Raw genomic sequence first — 16,292 nt, forward strand, 5'->3', positions numbered from 1 at the left:
GATTAACACATTAATCATGAAAGAAAAATAAAAGATTAACTGACACTAAAAACAAAAGTAGACAACACTCAAAAATAAGAATTTGACCAAGACAGTGACTGAGTATTTTAATTACATGCACATTTTAAACAAAATGTATGTAACTAAAGCTCAGTAGAAAGTGTCTTTTCTATCTTGTTGAGTCAGTGTGAATGGGTTAAATAACTAAGTCTGATTAAACTTAATTATTGCAGACTTACACATTAAACTTTGCTCAGTTTTCACATATGAGGCTAAGGGGAAAGTCTACATGACATAATGTGTTTTTCCATAAAAGTGATGAATTTCAAAATAGTAATTCTGACTTGTGTAATAAATCAAACACCTTGTTATTTAATTTATACACATTTCCTCAACATATTATGGAAGAACTTCATTAAATGTGACCCTCTGCAGAAAATGTACATCTGATTAAAATACTCAACATCACTGTGAACATTACGATGACCACTGAGGCGCTGAGGTAACATGACATGCTTTATACAGCTGGATATCATGAATTCATGTGAAATGACAAAATGTGGACAAAAACTTAACAAGAAAATCAGTTTTACTGTGACAGTGTTGCTCTGTCAGTTGTTTTGTAGAGACACAACATGCTCCCACTCCTCTTCAGACAAACACACTGCAGCATGGTGAATTTACTGGAGCTTTCTTGAATATAAGCTTACGGAAAAGAACAACAAATCCCAGTTTGTTTGTTTTTTACTCGACAGTGCAAGTGAAAGATAGTTAGGCACAAAGGGTTTCTAACAACAGCCTCACATGTAAAGAAAGTTTCAAAATGGCTAGAATCCTTTTTCTTTCTCTCTCTCTCTCCATTTTGGACTCCAATCCATTTCTTCACGCCTGATATGATGTTTCTCCTGGGAGAGTGTGACACATTTTGTGGGTTTTTTTTGCAGAAATTTAACCTCTCTCCATTTTTGAAATACATCTTTTGGAAGCAGACTTTTTTTATATATATAATTATCTGGTGTGTCTGATCGGTGCAGCCTGTGGTGGATGTGAAACATGAGGGCAGTAAAGGGATGGAGTCGCTGTGGACGGAGGGTGTAAATCCTCCGCGTGCTTCCAGGACATTTTACTGTCTCTGGGTGTTTTAAGCTTTCATTATTTTCCAGGTGGGAGAGATGAAAAGAGGCCTGAGCTGCTTACCGTCACTAAGAGATTAATAATACATGACCTGCCTCTGAATATGTTTACAAGTGCTACACATCTACACATGTGGGGTGGATTTCAGTGCGTGTACATGTTTCTAACCTAAAGAATCACTCTTGAAGGTCATCAGGGGAGGAAACATCCTCCTGCTGTATATTCGACGGGTAACTACGGCAGGCAGATGGCTAAGGAATGAATTTAAGTGTGTCTTTGAAAGTGCAGCGATATAAATAAGGCTTACATGTCTCTTGTGTTTCTTAAAGCACTTAGTAATCATTTATAATTGCTCTATTAAGTGTATGTGCACACATCAGCATCTGTGTGTGTGTGTGGTTGTGTCATGGACGGAGCAGATGCTGTACAGCAGTGGTGACGTCTCCTCCGGTGCTGATGAGGGCCTGAAGGTTCGCCTGTCTGTCTCTGAAGCCCATCGAGCTCAGCTGCTCCAGCTCCTCCTGGAACTCCTCGCCGTGGACCTGAGAGGACAGCAGAGTTCATTAAAATCCTATTTATTACAAGAACACCATCAAGAATTAGTCAACAGGTCTTGTGTCTCGGGGGAGTGAAAACATGGCATACAATTTGACAAAAGTGTGTTGCATGTTTCTCTCCTAATCTCTCCTTCAATCTCCACGTTCTGCAGCACGGCTTGGTTAAGGAAACCCACTTTCTTCCTGCAGGCCAACGGGAAACGGTTGAGATGGTGTTTTAATAAATGGCCGTAACTTGCCGAGGAAAGGTCAGCTGACACAAATTGATGTGCAAACCTAAAATATCAGAGTGCATCTTTTTAAATAATAACAAACTTCCTGGAAACACAAGGTAGGAAAGGAAAAGGAAAGTAAAACGGTCTGTTAATTTAGTCAGTCATGAAAACAAGAGAAAACTTTTTTCATGTGTTGAGTCGAGCGAGAAAAATGTTTTCATGAGAAAAAAAAATTCCTCACGACAATTTTGTTTTCTCAGTGTAAAACCCAATGAAAAAATCTTTAAAGAGGAGATGAAAGCCCAAGTGTTTCTTTCTGTAATACTAATTTAGACCACAGGAGGCAGCACAAGAACATTGTGGAGACAGGTTTTGTTTGGTTGAGCTGAATAAAATAAAATGTTTCGTAACAAAAACATTTTTTTTTTCAAGATTAAGTGTTTCTTTCTGTAATCACAGAATTAACATAAGCATGTTTTTTCATGAGTTAGTCAAGTAAAAAATAACAATTTTTTACAATAAAAAATCTTTTTTTCAAGACAAAAAAATCTTTTTTTCAAGACAAAAAAATCTTTTTTGGGAACAAAAAATCTTTTTTTTCACGAGATGAGCTGAATGATAAAAATGTTTCATGACAAAGAATGTGTTTTTTCACAAGTACGTATTTTTCTGTGTACGAAACCCAACAGAAATGTGTTATTTAAGGATGAAGTGTTTCTTTCTGTAATCACAGTTAAAAAAAACTCAATTTTTTTTTTTTATTTCTCTCATGAAAGAAAAGTTTTGTCTCTCATGGAATTTGTTTCTCTCTGCTGAATGAAGTGCTTTTTGAAAAGTTTTTTCTTTTGTGAAATTTTTTTTTCTCATGAAAAAACTTTTTTTCATTTAAATCAATTCATAAAATGAATTTTTCTTTTCTTTCTGTTATACACGTGAAAGAAATATATCTTACTCTCCTTCATGTGTTGAACTGAATGAAATTAAACATTATACCTGACAAAAAAAAGTTTTTCTTCTGGTTCGGACCAAGTGAATTGTGTTTCTTTATGTAATACTCATTGACCACAGAAAAGTGCACAAGAAAAAATCTTCATGTATGGAGTCGAGTGAAAAAACTTTTTTTTTGATGCGTTGAGTCGAGGCGAATTAAAATCTCCACACAGGAAAAAAAAAAAGCATTCTTAGTGAATTTCCTTTTTCCGTGAATTTTTTTTATGCATGTTGGAACTGAAGAAAGCAACTCTGACTTATGCTTCAGTCGTGGTACAAGCCTTTAAGAAATGACTCTAGACTAGAGGGATGAAAACACAGTGACAGAGTGAACTTCTCACCACAACAAACATCACAGCTGGATGAAACCAAAAGGGATGTAGCATGTTAGTGTCACATGGACATCACTGATGCACAGGCTGTGGAAAAAGCATTTTGTCACCACTAGTTCTCAGTGCAGAGCAGGATTACTAGACTGACTGCAGTTACATGTGATACAGCAAGTATGTTGTTGCCTTTTGTATTAATAATAATAATATAATAAGACAAAGAAGCAGCCAGGGTGGTAAAGACAAGTTTTCAGTCTGCTTTTGGCCGACAGATGTAATTTACTGGTGATTTCTCTAAAAGGAGCAATTCAGATCAGTTAGTCAGACAACATGGTTATTAAAAAACACTCTGAGATACCCCATAATTGCTGTTAGCCAGCGCCTGTAGCATCTGCTGTACAAACTGCTGCTGCTGCTCCTCCGTCACCGTGGCAACCCCAGGACCGCTTCCTGATTGGCTGTTGAGTACAGAGTCAGATCCTCGCTCAGGGGCGGCACCGACACCGACTCCAATGTCACCCAGTCCAGCCCTGCAAAAACAGACGTGGTGGTAACATGTGGAAATATTCACAATTTATTTAAAGCTCTGTCTGTAGATGTACCACTTAATCTCCAGGGTGAGGTGGACTCTGTGTGTGTGTGTGTGTGTGTGTGTGTGTGTGTAGTAAATGTGTGTGTGTGTGTGTGTGTGTGTGTGTGTGTGTGTGTGTGTGTGTGTGTGTGTGTGTGTGTGTTTACCGTCTGTGTTTATACTCACATCGGTATCAGTGCAGGAGCCTCTGCTGCCAGAGTCTGCAGGGCCTGTTGGATCTGCAGCAGAGCCTCCATGGCTCTGGGGTTCAACATGGCTGACAGCAGCTCTGGGCTTTGCATCTACATATAAAGAATCAATATTTTAATCATGAACACAAACGCACTGAAATGGCAATGTTTAAAATAAAGCTGTACTCTGTAGTAAGAGTGAGAGAGAGCTAACTAGCCTGTTGCAGGAAGAGAGGGATCTGCTGTCTCATCTGCTGCTGGAGCTGAGGATTTCCTGAGAACAAAGGGTGGCTCAGCAGCATCTGAAACAGCATCAGAATCAGAACTGGTTGGGCTTTAAGAGACGTGTAGGATTTTGTGGGAGCGATTATGAGGATATGTTAACAAGAAGCGGGGGCTGGGGTCGATTATTGCCTGGTGGGACTTTCTTTTTTTCAGATGATCATAAAGAAAATAACTACATGGTTGGGAAGAAGTTGACAAGTGAAAATGAGCGATCTGACTGACTTTCCTGTGTTCACTGTCACGCATGTTTACGAGTTTGGATCAACCAGTAAACCTGTGTGGAATGTAATGAAGTACATCTACTCAAGTATCAGTATGTCAGTATCAGCATTCCCAGTTCTCACCTGTGCAGCCAGGTCGGGGTTCTGGCTGAGGCACTGCAAGAGACTGCTGACATCCGGCCCAGACAGCAGGCTCTCCATCAGCCCTGGACTGGCTGTGATCTCCTCCAGCAGTGACTGCATTCCTGAGGAAAGAGGGAGGAGGACACACATCAAACCCGATGGCCCATGTTCTTGATTTGTTGTCGCTGAACAGTGTGTATTTGCCTGCAGTAACGGTGCTCTGAGGGCTGGGATCAGCTCTCGGTGTGGAGGTCAGTCCTCTGAGTGGATCTGTGGAGTCACTGGATGGAGTCTGATGGCTTTCTCCTTCAGCTGGCTGCTCATTCCCAGATGATGTAGTCACTCCAGTCTGGATCATCAACATAATATAGATGAGACACCACACATAGCATTTTAAAACACAAGATTAATTAGACTTTTTTTCTGGACAGGGCCTTCAGGAAAACATTTCCAAACTTGTACCTGCGATAATTTGAGATGTTTGGTCTCAGAGTTCTGGTTGCCATCAGGATCAGCAGTGACGGTTTCATGGTTGTCCTGCTCTGGCTGCGTATTGCCTAAAGCTCTGTCTTCATCGTGCATCACTTCCTCTATCATGTCAGGGTTCCTGATGAGGTCCATCACCTGGAGCAGGTTTGATCGTAAGATGTGGGAGGAATGAGTGAAGGAGGGAGAAACTGTGTTCAAGTCACTGTGAAATATGTTTTATCTACTTCACATAATCTGTCATTTCTGTAACTCGTGGTCTCACTATTATAACAAACCAAAGTGAGAGGACTCCCCAGCTGATGTCAGTGGCCCATCTTCTGTACATGTACACACTGCTTTGGCACACACTGCTAACACATATGCACCTCAAACACAAACTCACACATCCCTTTTCATCCCCCACCTGTGAGATGACGTCTGCGTTGTTAAGCACGTCTCCCACCTCGGGGTTTGTCGGCAGCAGCTGCTGAATTTGGGGGTTAGACAGAATGAGCTGTCTGGTCAGCTGGGGGCTGGAGGAGGAGAGGGCGCTCTGCACAAAGCGACTGCCCAGGATACAGCGCATCATCTCCGGGTCAGCCAGCAGCTGGCTCTCCATCTGGCGCTGGATAGCAGTGAAGAAGCCAGGGCCGCTGTTTGTCAGGCCAAGACTGTCCAGACCTTCCACTGCGCAAACAAGAGCAGATCAAAAGGACATGCAAATGAGCTGGAGAGCCGAGTAGTGTCTGACCACTCCAAAGTAGCAGTAAATACCTAGATAGACGGAATTATTGGAGGTGAGGCGAGTTTCTGTGTAGTGCAGTTCTCACCCAGGCAGAGTGGAGAGGTGGGAGATGGTGTGAAGTTATCCGGGTCAGAACTGGGAAGCTCTGACCGGAGCGGTTCTGGAGCCGGATCACTGGTGGGCGCCGCAGACGAATGCTGAGGCCTGAGAAGAGGAACTGAATCTGTATCTAGTTCCTGTGCTGCAGTCATCACTGTGTACACATGTGAAGGTGTTCTGGGCTCAAGTAAAGGAAATCTTACCTGGATGTAGATTACTGGGCATCTGATCTATAATTGTACTTGTGCATAGCTTAAAATCATTGCTAAATCTAAATGCATTTGAGGAAAAGAGGAAGGAATACCATATTTTTTTAAATTTCCATTTGAAGCTTACAAATATTTGCCATCTGAATAAGGTGCTGACTTTGATAACCTGAAGCTTTGTGTCCAAAGAATAGATACGATATAATATCAGGATGAAACTTTTTACACCTGGGAACTGAATAGTTATATCCATCCATCTGTAATCACTTTATAACTTTTATGGGGTCACAGGGGTTTGTGCTGGAGCCAATCCCAGCTGTTTGTGGACGAGGGCAGGGTACATCCTGGACAAGTCGCCAGCTCATCGCAGGACCCTCACCGATGGCAGAGGCTGCAATGCAAGGTGCCAACTGCACATCAGGAGCAATTTGGGGTTCATTATCTTGCTCAAGGACACTTCAACATGCAGCTCAGCTCAGCCCAGAGCTGGGATCTGAACCAGCGACCTTCCGATCACTAGTTAACCTGCTCCACCTGCTGAGCTACAGCCGCCCCTGAATAGTTACAAATCATCCCAAACATCTTTTTTTTGTATCACAATCCTTCAGTTTTCATACTGGTGCATAACGGACATCCTACACGCTGATTCTGATCCATCTGTGATAATAATAATATCGCCAGAGCAAAATATTGATCGGGCTCTTCTACAAAATACGAACACCGCGGTGGGCTGTAATTTAAAGCGACACAGATGTTTCTTAACTGTTCCAAAATTAATTCACTGAGCTCGTCACACTGTAATAAGCACAAAATCATCAGATGTAGATCCTACACTAGAGGGAGCAGACACATGGGCGGTGCAGGGAGACTGCAGGGGTTCATCTCAGGACAGAAACGCAGCAGAGACTTACTCAGCATTTTAATGTGTGTTTTCTAATACCACATATCATAGACACAGGAACACTGAACTCATGATGAGGATTTCATTCTAAATGAAATAGTGTCTGCATGCCCTTGAAGTATTTATCTGGAGCCGGCAGAAGATGCTCTGAGGAGCTATTGGACATATAAACACATGAAGTTGAGCTCAAGAACCTTTACTTTTTTAATAAAAAATGTTACACTCTGCAGTATATATGCAGTATCCTTATCTTAAAGTTCTCTTCTCTCTCATACATTATCTCCTCACAGCACATGACCGTCTCCGTGTACCTTTGGATCATGCGGAGGCGGACTGAGCCATCTTGTGCTTTGAGGTGACTCAGGAGTTCTGATTCTCTGAGGACCCGGCCGGAGTGGATCAGCACCAGCAGCTCTGCCGGGACTCCCAGGCGCTCTGCGAGACCCCATTTCAGCTGCACACACACACACACACACACACACACACACACACACACACACACACACACACACACACACACACACACACCGTTTCAACCGCAAATCCAGCGGTTTTACGCACATGTGCAGAGAGCGCGTGGCTGCCGGTGTGTGTTCCTCTGACCTGTCTGACGCTGCTGCCTCCTCTGACGATGAAGTCTTTGCTGTCTGTCAGACTTTTCACGACAACGTGGATCGTTTCGGACCTCTGACGGGCCCTCGGTTCCGCTTCCACCGAGCCCGACATGCCGGTCGTGTCCGGGCTGACGGTGATGGAGATGAGCGGGCCTGAGAGGAGCGCACGGTCCCGGGCCGGAGCTGCGCGCGTCTGTCCCGATGATGACTCGGCAGAAAGTTGTGTGGATGCGCGCCAGCTGCGGTCCCACTGCGCAGGGTGGCGCACAAACCCAACCTGCACCTCCCTGTTGTCCTGTGATACCTTCAACGATCTGCAGCTCCTCACATGGGTGCCACTGCGAGAAGTCTGATGAAATGATCTGTTATGTAACCTGAGGCAACTTAAAGATATAGTACACCACAAAAACAGTTAGAAGACTCTGAGCTCTGGTTTATTTCACAAAAACTTCTTTCACAGCCGGTAAAAAGCATTTTAGACAAATGCATCCAACATGGCTGCTACTTCTGTGCAAACAACCCAGTAACCAGAGAAAAATAACATATCATTCTGCAAAACCATAAAGGAGTCAAAACTTAATGTTGCTTTATGTTGATTTTAAATATGTGAAGACAACATTGTGCTGTTACTCTGTTAGGTTTAGGCACAAAAAACACTTGGTTAGGGTTTGGAAAACATCATTTTTAAGGCTTAAAATACCTGTTTTTGTCACCACAAACTCAGCTGGATATCGTCCCACATGTCTAATAATAATACATTTTTATTTATAGGCTCCTTTCAAAGCATTTGTGGACATCTTATGTTCAGTTCAAAACAAACGTGTATCAACTATCATTTAAATCAAACAAGAAAATGTAAATCAATAAAAGTTCAAATAAAATAAGTCATTAGAAAATCAAATGGGTTGCAAACATTTACATGTTTAAACACAGACTTGAACTGTGGTCACCGGCTTGGTAGCCACGTCACTTAAACCTGTGACATGTACATATTCAAACATACGTGTGATTTATAGAAACATTCGCTGACGAGAATTTTATCCATACCACAGAACTGGTCCTAAAGTCAAAATACTGTCATCTCTATTATCTGTTTTTCTACTCAAAGCTTACAGCAGTGACAGTGAGAGGGAGGCTGAACTTGTGGTCAACTAAAATATGTGAAGTTACAGTAAAATCATCATTAGGAAACACGGTGAGACTCTGACACCTGCGGCTCAGGGATGGAGCCAGCGTCTTGTTATCGGAAGGTCGCTGTTTTGATTCCCTTGGTCTGCATGTCGAAGTGTCCTTGGGCAAAATACTGAACCCCAAACTGTTCCTGATGTGCTGGTCTGCACCACTGCAGCCTCCACCACCAGCGTATGAATGTATGTCTGAATTACTGTAAGTCGCTTTGGACAAAAGCTTCTGCTAAATGTAAAATGTCTTGCTGTTTGTATGAACTCACAAGCTTCCCATCAGGTGACGAGAGTTGGGATTATGTGCTAAAAAGTCAGTGACATTCCTCTTTTAAATTTCTTCTCAAAACATATTTTTTAAATCAGGAATCAAGTTGTGGACGATGCACTAAACTCAAAGATGAAAACTGCTTGATCTTGTACTGTCAAGTTTGTATTTCAGATTCACAGCACACTCTTAAAATCTTCACAATCAAAACACGAGATTTCTTTCACTGAAAAAGTATTTTTTATCTATTTCTTTACTTTCTTAACAGTGAAAAAGAAAAAAAAAGAAAAAAACAAAACACAACCATACATCTCACAATCCGTCATTTTGGCATGAAAACGCACAGATGGATGTCTGATCCAACAGTACTAGAGATGCAGTGGCGAGCGAGTGCCTGCAGAGGGCAGCACCATGAACCAAGCCACCAATTCAACACAAACTCTCAACTAAAAAGCTTCTTGTTCAGCTGTGAAATACATCCTGCAATGTCTCAAGTGTTTGTCTGTGTGTGTGTGTAATTACAAGGGGCATGCAGTATATGCTAACATAGAGTCAGAACTAAAAAAAAAAAAAAAAAAAAATGTAATCAAACAAGGAAAGAGAACCCTGATTGTGATCAGTATTTCTGATTTTCTTCATTTGTTCTTCAGTCAATTACTTAATTTTAACGTTTTATTTCCTTCCAAGATCTTCATAGATCCGTTTCAGAGCCTTTCTTCCCTTTCTTGTTACCCTGCCAACCAGAAAAGTCCAAAATTATTACAACAACAACAACAACAACAACATGGAAATAGACAACTGTTTCTTTTCTAAAGTTGATATCCTGAACTGAACTTCTGCTCTGACCTCAACTGTGTATAGTAATAAAGTAAATTACACTCGTTCATTACTGTTCCTCTGTACCGGGCCTGTTAATTACTCTGCAAACTTTCTAACGTCACCTGACCTACTGACTGCTGCTGCTGCTCTGCTCTGCTCTGCAGACAGGGAAAGAAAGAACATGCATGCAGTTGCAAACACCCACATGTACTCAAACACATCAACCTCAGTTCACACACAAGCAATCACACACACATAATGGATATGACATCATCTCGTCTCTCAAACCTCGACTCTAACGCTGAATAACACAAACACTTGACTCTGAGTCCAGAGCTTCCTCGTTTATAGTGACTTGATTATTTGAACTCTCACCTGATGTTTTGGTTGTTCTGTCTGCAGACCTTTGACTTTAGACCTTTCTTGTTCAAGGGCACCGTGTAGTAATGTTACCTGTATGAAAAAAACAACATTTAAATGTAACACAGATGACCAAATATATCACACAGCCATGTTCATGTATCACAATCTTCATATCACTATAACTCACCTGTGACGACAGCTCTTCTTTTATATGTAGAAGCTCTTCAACCTGAAGAAGGATTTCTGCTTTATCTTTCACTGAAGGAGACGACGTAAAACATCAGAAATATCAGATTAAATCTTCATTATGGGGACAAAAGGAAGGAGTGCAATCTAATGTCGGAGATGTTCAACTCACTCTCTCCCTGTTGAAGCATCTTTAGCAGCTGGGAATTTCTTGCTTTCACCTCTTTGTACTTCACCTGCAGAGTCGAGAAATGTGAACAAAAAGCGTCTGCGGTTTGTTTTTATTTTGAAGGAATTATAATATTTTCCACAGCAAAGAGACAGACAGGCAGAGAGACAGACAGATAAGCAGACAGACGAGGGAACATGGATTGTGCTGCAGTTGTGGTTTAACACTTTTCTTTAGGGATGGAATAGGAAAAGAAGTTTTGCACTTCAACAACCGGATTCTCCGTTGGGACCCAAAAATCCAGTGAACATGTTCCAAAAAAAGCACATCCCAAGTTTCCAAGTCAACAAGGACGAAATATTCACATTCCATTTTATTTGGTAGACACATCACAATAGATGAACGCTTGCGTGTTTCAGCACAGAGTCTTGTTTATAGCGTTTGAAATATACAGGTTGGGAGTTGGGACCAATTATTTAGGAACTATTTCGGAAGTATTTTGGCATGTTGATACCGGCCACTGTCGGAGGCTACTATACCCGACAGGAATCCAAGCTGCCCACAGTGTCCATGATTTTAGAGAGAGAGAGTTGAAACAAAAACAAATTTTAAGCCACATCTCCACAGAGAAACTGTGCTTGTATCAACATTTAAGAGGAAATGTCCATTAAAAGTTGTCTGTAATCTGACCTATAAAAATCTTGGTGCCTTTTTTCCCACCATGCATTCAGTCCCTTCCATCCACACTCCCATATTGTCATGTGCTGGGATTGTAACCTACAATAGCAACTGAACTGCTCTGATCCTCTGACGACAGATACATTTTACTTAAAAACATGTTCATAATAGCAGTGAGCCCCCACATACAGTCTGTATTCTAATATTTCTCATTAAAATAATCTACAATTACAATTTAAGATGAAAAAGACATTTCAGGCTGATCAGGGAGACATTATCATTTTCCAGTGAAATTATAGTCTGATGGGAAAACTGCTTATGACAGCTGACCTCCCACTGTGAAATCGTCTTCTTTAGCTTATCGATTTCCTGGTCTTTCTTCTCCAGCTCGTACTTCAGCTGCTCTGCTCGAGGGTCCTAACAGGGAGGAGGAGAAGAAGAGAAAGAGCACGTCAGGACAAAAATAAACTTTCCATCTGAATTTGCTGAGTAAGGAAACACTAACTTCACTTGGAAGATGTGAAGTCTGAAGCAGCACAGATGAAAGTGAGCCGATAATTTCAAGAAAATACAGTAAAAAAAAAAAAGCCATCATTTGTGCAGGGTTTGTTCATGTACTGCAGATTCGTACATGTATTTTTTATTATTTGTACTGGTCTACTCACTGGTTCGTGTTCAGTGGAGGTGTTGACTTCTTGTCCCTGGCTGTTAGAATACTGCTCACGTCTCTTCTCCTGTTGGATAATCCGACTGACATCGTCCTCAAGTTTGTTAAAAAAACGCTCTTCCGGCCCGAGTCCCAACGCTAGGTTAGCCGATCTGGCGTCCTGGAGATCAAAGAGGTCAGTGTTACAACAGGATAATACCACACAAGACATGACATTTAACCCCAAATGAAACCCTGTGAATATTATGTACAGGAATATTTGTTCTCTTACACAAGAGGTATGAAATGTTCTGCCTAATGTGTCCCACTGATTTGCCATCAGCACAGATGCACGTGTGGTGTTAAGACAGGAAAAAGATGCTCAGGGACTTTGCTCACCTCTTTCTCTGGTTTCTTACTTAAATGTTCTGCAGAGACACAAAGCACATTGACATAAATATTATTCTGGGAGCCTGTTGACCTGCAGACTGTAGCACAAAAGAGCTTAATTCAATCACTAAATGGATCAGTGAGTTTCTCTCACCTGCACTGCCTTCAGCCTGGAAGTCCTGCAGTGAAACTGTCTTTTTGTCTTTTGCCTGCTGATTCTTCTTTTTGTCCTTCTTCCCTCCGACCTCTTTTCCTCCTCGAGACTTTGGTGAGGACGTGTTTGTGTTGGTGGTCTGAGTAAAAGCAGAACATCTGAATTATAATTACATTGACAAAAATAAGAAATTGACTTTAAATGCAAATTAATTTGTTTCCATTTTCATTCTAGAAAAAGGATACAGTGCAGTTTGAGATTATTATAACAGTGATGTTTATTCCATGTTTTGGCTCCACACTCAGTCACTGGATTTGTAATCAAACAGTAACTTTCAGGCTAAAGTGCTGACTCTCAGCTTCAAGGGGGAGTTTGTTCACTGCTTGCTGTGCAAAAACAGATAAATAGGGTTTTATTTTGGCCTCTCCTCCTCTCAGTACATACGTGTCCCAAATTGGCCATTGCCAGGTAGGAGCCTTCAGATTCTAGCTGATTCCAAAAAGGGTAGACTTTGCTTCTACCCCCAAATGATAATATCTGTCGTTGCCTTCGTATCATCAGGCAATTATTTGTGTACTTCCTGAATCCTGTGACCTGCAGGGACATTGCAAGAATGGGTGACGGTCTGTGGAGAACCAGGCCAAAACACAGAGTAAGCTACAATGAAACTCAAGCGGGAAAAAACTCCGTTGAGACCAAACATCACTTGTTTCTATATCCAAAATTGCTGGGTTAAATCTTTAGGGTTGTGCAGTTTCTCTTGGGTCCAGACATTATTAAAATTAAAGACCTTTTTTTATTTATTTTCTTTGGCTTTTATATATTTTATTAAACAAAAGCAACATACAAATATAGGGCAACAGGCTGGAAAGTCATGAATGGAAGGTTATGCCATGTGTGACAAAAATAAAGAAGGTTCAGTTCCTTCACATACACAACATGTCATTATGAGTAGCCAAATATTCATAAACACAAACCAACATAGACAGCCACAGAGACAAACAAGCAGTGCTGTCATTCATAAACAAAAGAATCATATATGATATACAAAAATAAGAATGGGGGCTAGTCTTGAACCAATTTAAGTCAGGAATGGGGACCAGATTCCATAGAAAACCTCGGTCATACATCTGGACCTGTATGTTAAGTATTCCATGGGCAACATGTCAAAAATCAGCTTATCCCATCCAGCTTTTGTGGGAGATAAAGATTTTTTTAAAGATCCGTAGATAACTTGTCTGACATTGGCAAGTCTGCGCAAATTATGCCTCTCAAAAAGAGCTGTGGAAAAGCATACCTGTTTGTTTTGTTCGTACTCCAGTTTACTTAGAATCAAGGCCTTTTCCAAGTCGGCCTCATACAGCTCACTGGTTATCTACAGAGGGAGGAGGAAAATGGATGAAGAAGAACACCTACATGATGTCTGTAAGTTTACAGACAGACACTATACTACTGCCGCATTCTGAACATTACCACTAAACCAGCTGGAAGTTCTGTGGCTTCCTGCAGCCAATGATAACTATGATTCAGGGGAACATTATCTACAGAATACATCACCGGATCACACGTTTGTTAATGTGGCTGTTCTCTCTTACCTGCTCATCCCTCTGCTTCCACTGCTGCCAGCCCTCTGCAGGTATACTGGGGTCACCTGCTGTAGGATTGAGAAGTTCATTGGCTATTCCTGACAGGGTCACACAGGGAGGCGGGGCACTAGACTTCTGAGGAATCTTCTTGAAGGCCAGATTACGTAACTGGCAGAAAGAGAGATGCAGGTTAATGCAGACACTTGATATGACCATTATTGCTACCGTTAGGAGTGATTACAGATTGTTAATGGCCTTTTGCTCCAGTGCTCCCAGGTCATCAGGTAGTGTATCGCTGTCTGTGCCCAGAATGACAACTGCATCTTTTAAGAGGATGATTTTCATCACTTGGGTCCTGTTCTCTGCAATGAACTACTGATGAGATGAGATCTGTAATAAGTGTGTCAACAACAAAACCAACTGGAAACATGAACGCTTGCGGTTATTTACTGCGTCTGCGACTTCTGCCTGCAGGGTGGATGTGGGTTTGACAGGGTTACAGTCTTGCATTTGGTGGGTCCTTGCACGTGTATTTTAACAGGGCTGAAACTTACAACTGACTTCATTGTTGACTCAACTACTAAGTATTATTTCAAATAATAGATGAATTTAGTCTTTAAAATGTCAATAAAAAAGGGTTAGGGTCACTCAAAAATAATTAGTGAATTATTAAATACAACTGACTTGTTATGAAATGAGTAAAGACGATGCGTGCCTTGCTTGAGGGCCCATTTGAATTTGTGTTTGTCAAAAGATGTTAACATCTCCACAAATGCAAATTCACTGTCAATGAAATGTGTAAACTATGATCTTATTGTTGATGTCTGTCCAGAGATCCCGCCTCTGTGGTTCCTTCCTGAGGTTTCTTCCATCTTTTTTTCCCCTATATTCCTCACTTGAATTGAGGGTCTAAGGACTGAGGATGTTATTCACTGTACAGATTAAAAAGTCCACTGAGGCAATACGATTATGAATATAGGCAAATATGTAAATAACCTGATCTGATTTGATTTGAAGTAGCTGCTTTCTTTCCGATGTTGCTGTAGCTAGTAAAGCAATTTTCAGCCAGCTTTATTGTGTGTAATGTGTCTCAGCGTTTCAAGCGATGGAAATCCCCAAATAGTAAACAAACCATAACAAGGGAGTGCACCTGACAACACCAGCTGCACTTTCAGTTCAGGTGAAGTGAAACAACAAAGGAGCGCAGACACAAGACGGAAGTCACACCTGCAGCACAATAACACAGACATGAAGCAGAGGGTCTGCAGATGCTCCTGTGTCTCACCTCGTTTGCTTCAGTCAGCTGCTGCTCCTTCCTCTTCTTCTTCTTGTCTTTCTTCTTGTCGTTGCACTGACCGGCTTTCCCCCCGGCTCCTCCTGCCTTTCCCTGTCGGGGCTTCCCGGAGGACTCCCGTCCGCCTTTGGTGGGGTTCTTGCCCGCATCAGAGGCTTCGGAGTCCGAATCCGAGTCTATCTGGAGCAGGGCGAAGCGGGACGCGGTGGTGGGGACGGTGATCATTGCAGACGATGCCATTCTGGAAGGATAACTTGAAACCGGTCATGAAACAAAACAGCGAGTTAGCATCCTGTCACAACCTGGTTTCACATACAACACGACCCGATGTCAGCCAAGCAGCTGGATTTACAGCAACAAATCGTGCAGTTCGTGTGTTTCATCAAATCACACGTTCATAACAGATGAACGTAGTGTCATTTAGACTGCACTGTTGCTAACAGCTAGCATTATGCAGCAGCAGCAAGTTGTTAGCTAACTGTACGTTTAGCCGGCTTCGTTAGCTTCTAAACAAGTGCAAAAGTAGCGATGCGTGACAGCCAAAAACACAGTAATGGACTCACGTCGACGTTTTCTTCTCAATACTCCCGCTGACTCGTTTCGAAGAGGCAGTGCTCCCGCGAAAAGTTGCTAAAGAATACTTTCACCTGTTCGTGGAGATACTGTGGTTTGACTGTGCGTCTGCTACCAGCGAGTGCCTGAGTACAGCAGCCCGGTGGGGCCAAAAAGGATAAAGGCTCTGCTCCGGACTGGTGATGACGCTCTCTCTCACAGAAATCTGAAAAACTGTGCCTCTCTGATGATTAGTTATCTGTTTGGTGTGTGGCATGTGTTTATTAATGATTTCAAGGAACATTATTGATTATTATTATTATTTTTTATTAACAATTCAGAGTTTGCTCAGTTGTC

General features: G+C 41.8%; 2 protein-coding genes across 5 annotated transcripts; both read right to left on the bottom strand.

The window, feature by feature from the left end:
• Window positions 1-497: 497 nt before the first annotated feature.
• On the bottom strand, window positions 498-9,103 carry LOC119019973 (ubiquilin-1-like). 2 transcript variants are annotated; one of them, XM_037098983.1, is made up of 11 exons: window positions 7,639-9,103; window positions 7,347-7,489; window positions 5,915-6,033; window positions 5,509-5,771; window positions 5,079-5,240; window positions 4,821-4,965; window positions 4,617-4,738; window positions 4,206-4,289; window positions 3,983-4,098; window positions 3,584-3,755; window positions 498-1,676 (listed from the first exon to the last, which is right to left on the bottom strand). In XM_037098983.1, exons 1-11 carry the CDS (start codon window positions 7,759-7,761, stop codon window positions 1,539-1,541), a joined length of 1,587 nt encoding a protein of 528 aa, XP_036954878.1. In that variant the 5' UTR covers window positions 7,762-9,103; the 3' UTR covers window positions 498-1,538. The 2 variants fall into 2 exon arrangements, with proteins under 2 accessions (XP_036954878.1, XP_036954879.1); XM_037098984.1 differs by lacking the exon at window positions 4,206-4,289.
• A 216-nt stretch (window positions 9,104-9,319) lies between these two features.
• gkap1 (G kinase anchoring protein 1) lies at window positions 9,320-16,175 on the bottom strand. 3 transcript variants are annotated; one of them, XM_037098987.1, is made up of 13 exons: window positions 15,947-16,175; window positions 15,375-15,636; window positions 14,099-14,257; window positions 13,801-13,878; window positions 12,504-12,642; window positions 12,359-12,387; window positions 11,979-12,140; window positions 11,644-11,730; window positions 10,639-10,702; window positions 10,468-10,538; window positions 10,293-10,370; window positions 10,045-10,075; window positions 9,320-9,831 (listed from the first exon to the last, which is right to left on the bottom strand). In XM_037098987.1, exons 2-13 carry the CDS (start codon window positions 15,621-15,623, stop codon window positions 9,827-9,829), a joined length of 1,152 nt encoding a protein of 383 aa, XP_036954882.1. In that variant the 5' UTR covers window positions 15,624-15,636; window positions 15,947-16,175; the 3' UTR covers window positions 9,320-9,826. The 3 variants fall into 3 exon arrangements, with proteins under 3 accessions (XP_036954882.1, XP_036954881.1, XP_036954880.1); XM_037098986.1 differs by having other exon boundaries at window positions 10,045-10,080; window positions 15,947-16,174; XM_037098985.1 differs by lacking the exon at window positions 10,045-10,075 and having other exon boundaries at window positions 15,947-16,167.
• Window positions 16,176-16,292: the final 117 nt, after the last annotated feature.

The sequence above is a fragment of the Acanthopagrus latus genome, chromosome 5, assembly GCF_904848185.1.
Source record: "Acanthopagrus latus isolate v.2019 chromosome 5, fAcaLat1.1, whole genome shotgun sequence".
Lineage (NCBI taxonomy): Eukaryota > Metazoa > Chordata > Actinopteri > Spariformes > Sparidae > Acanthopagrus > Acanthopagrus latus.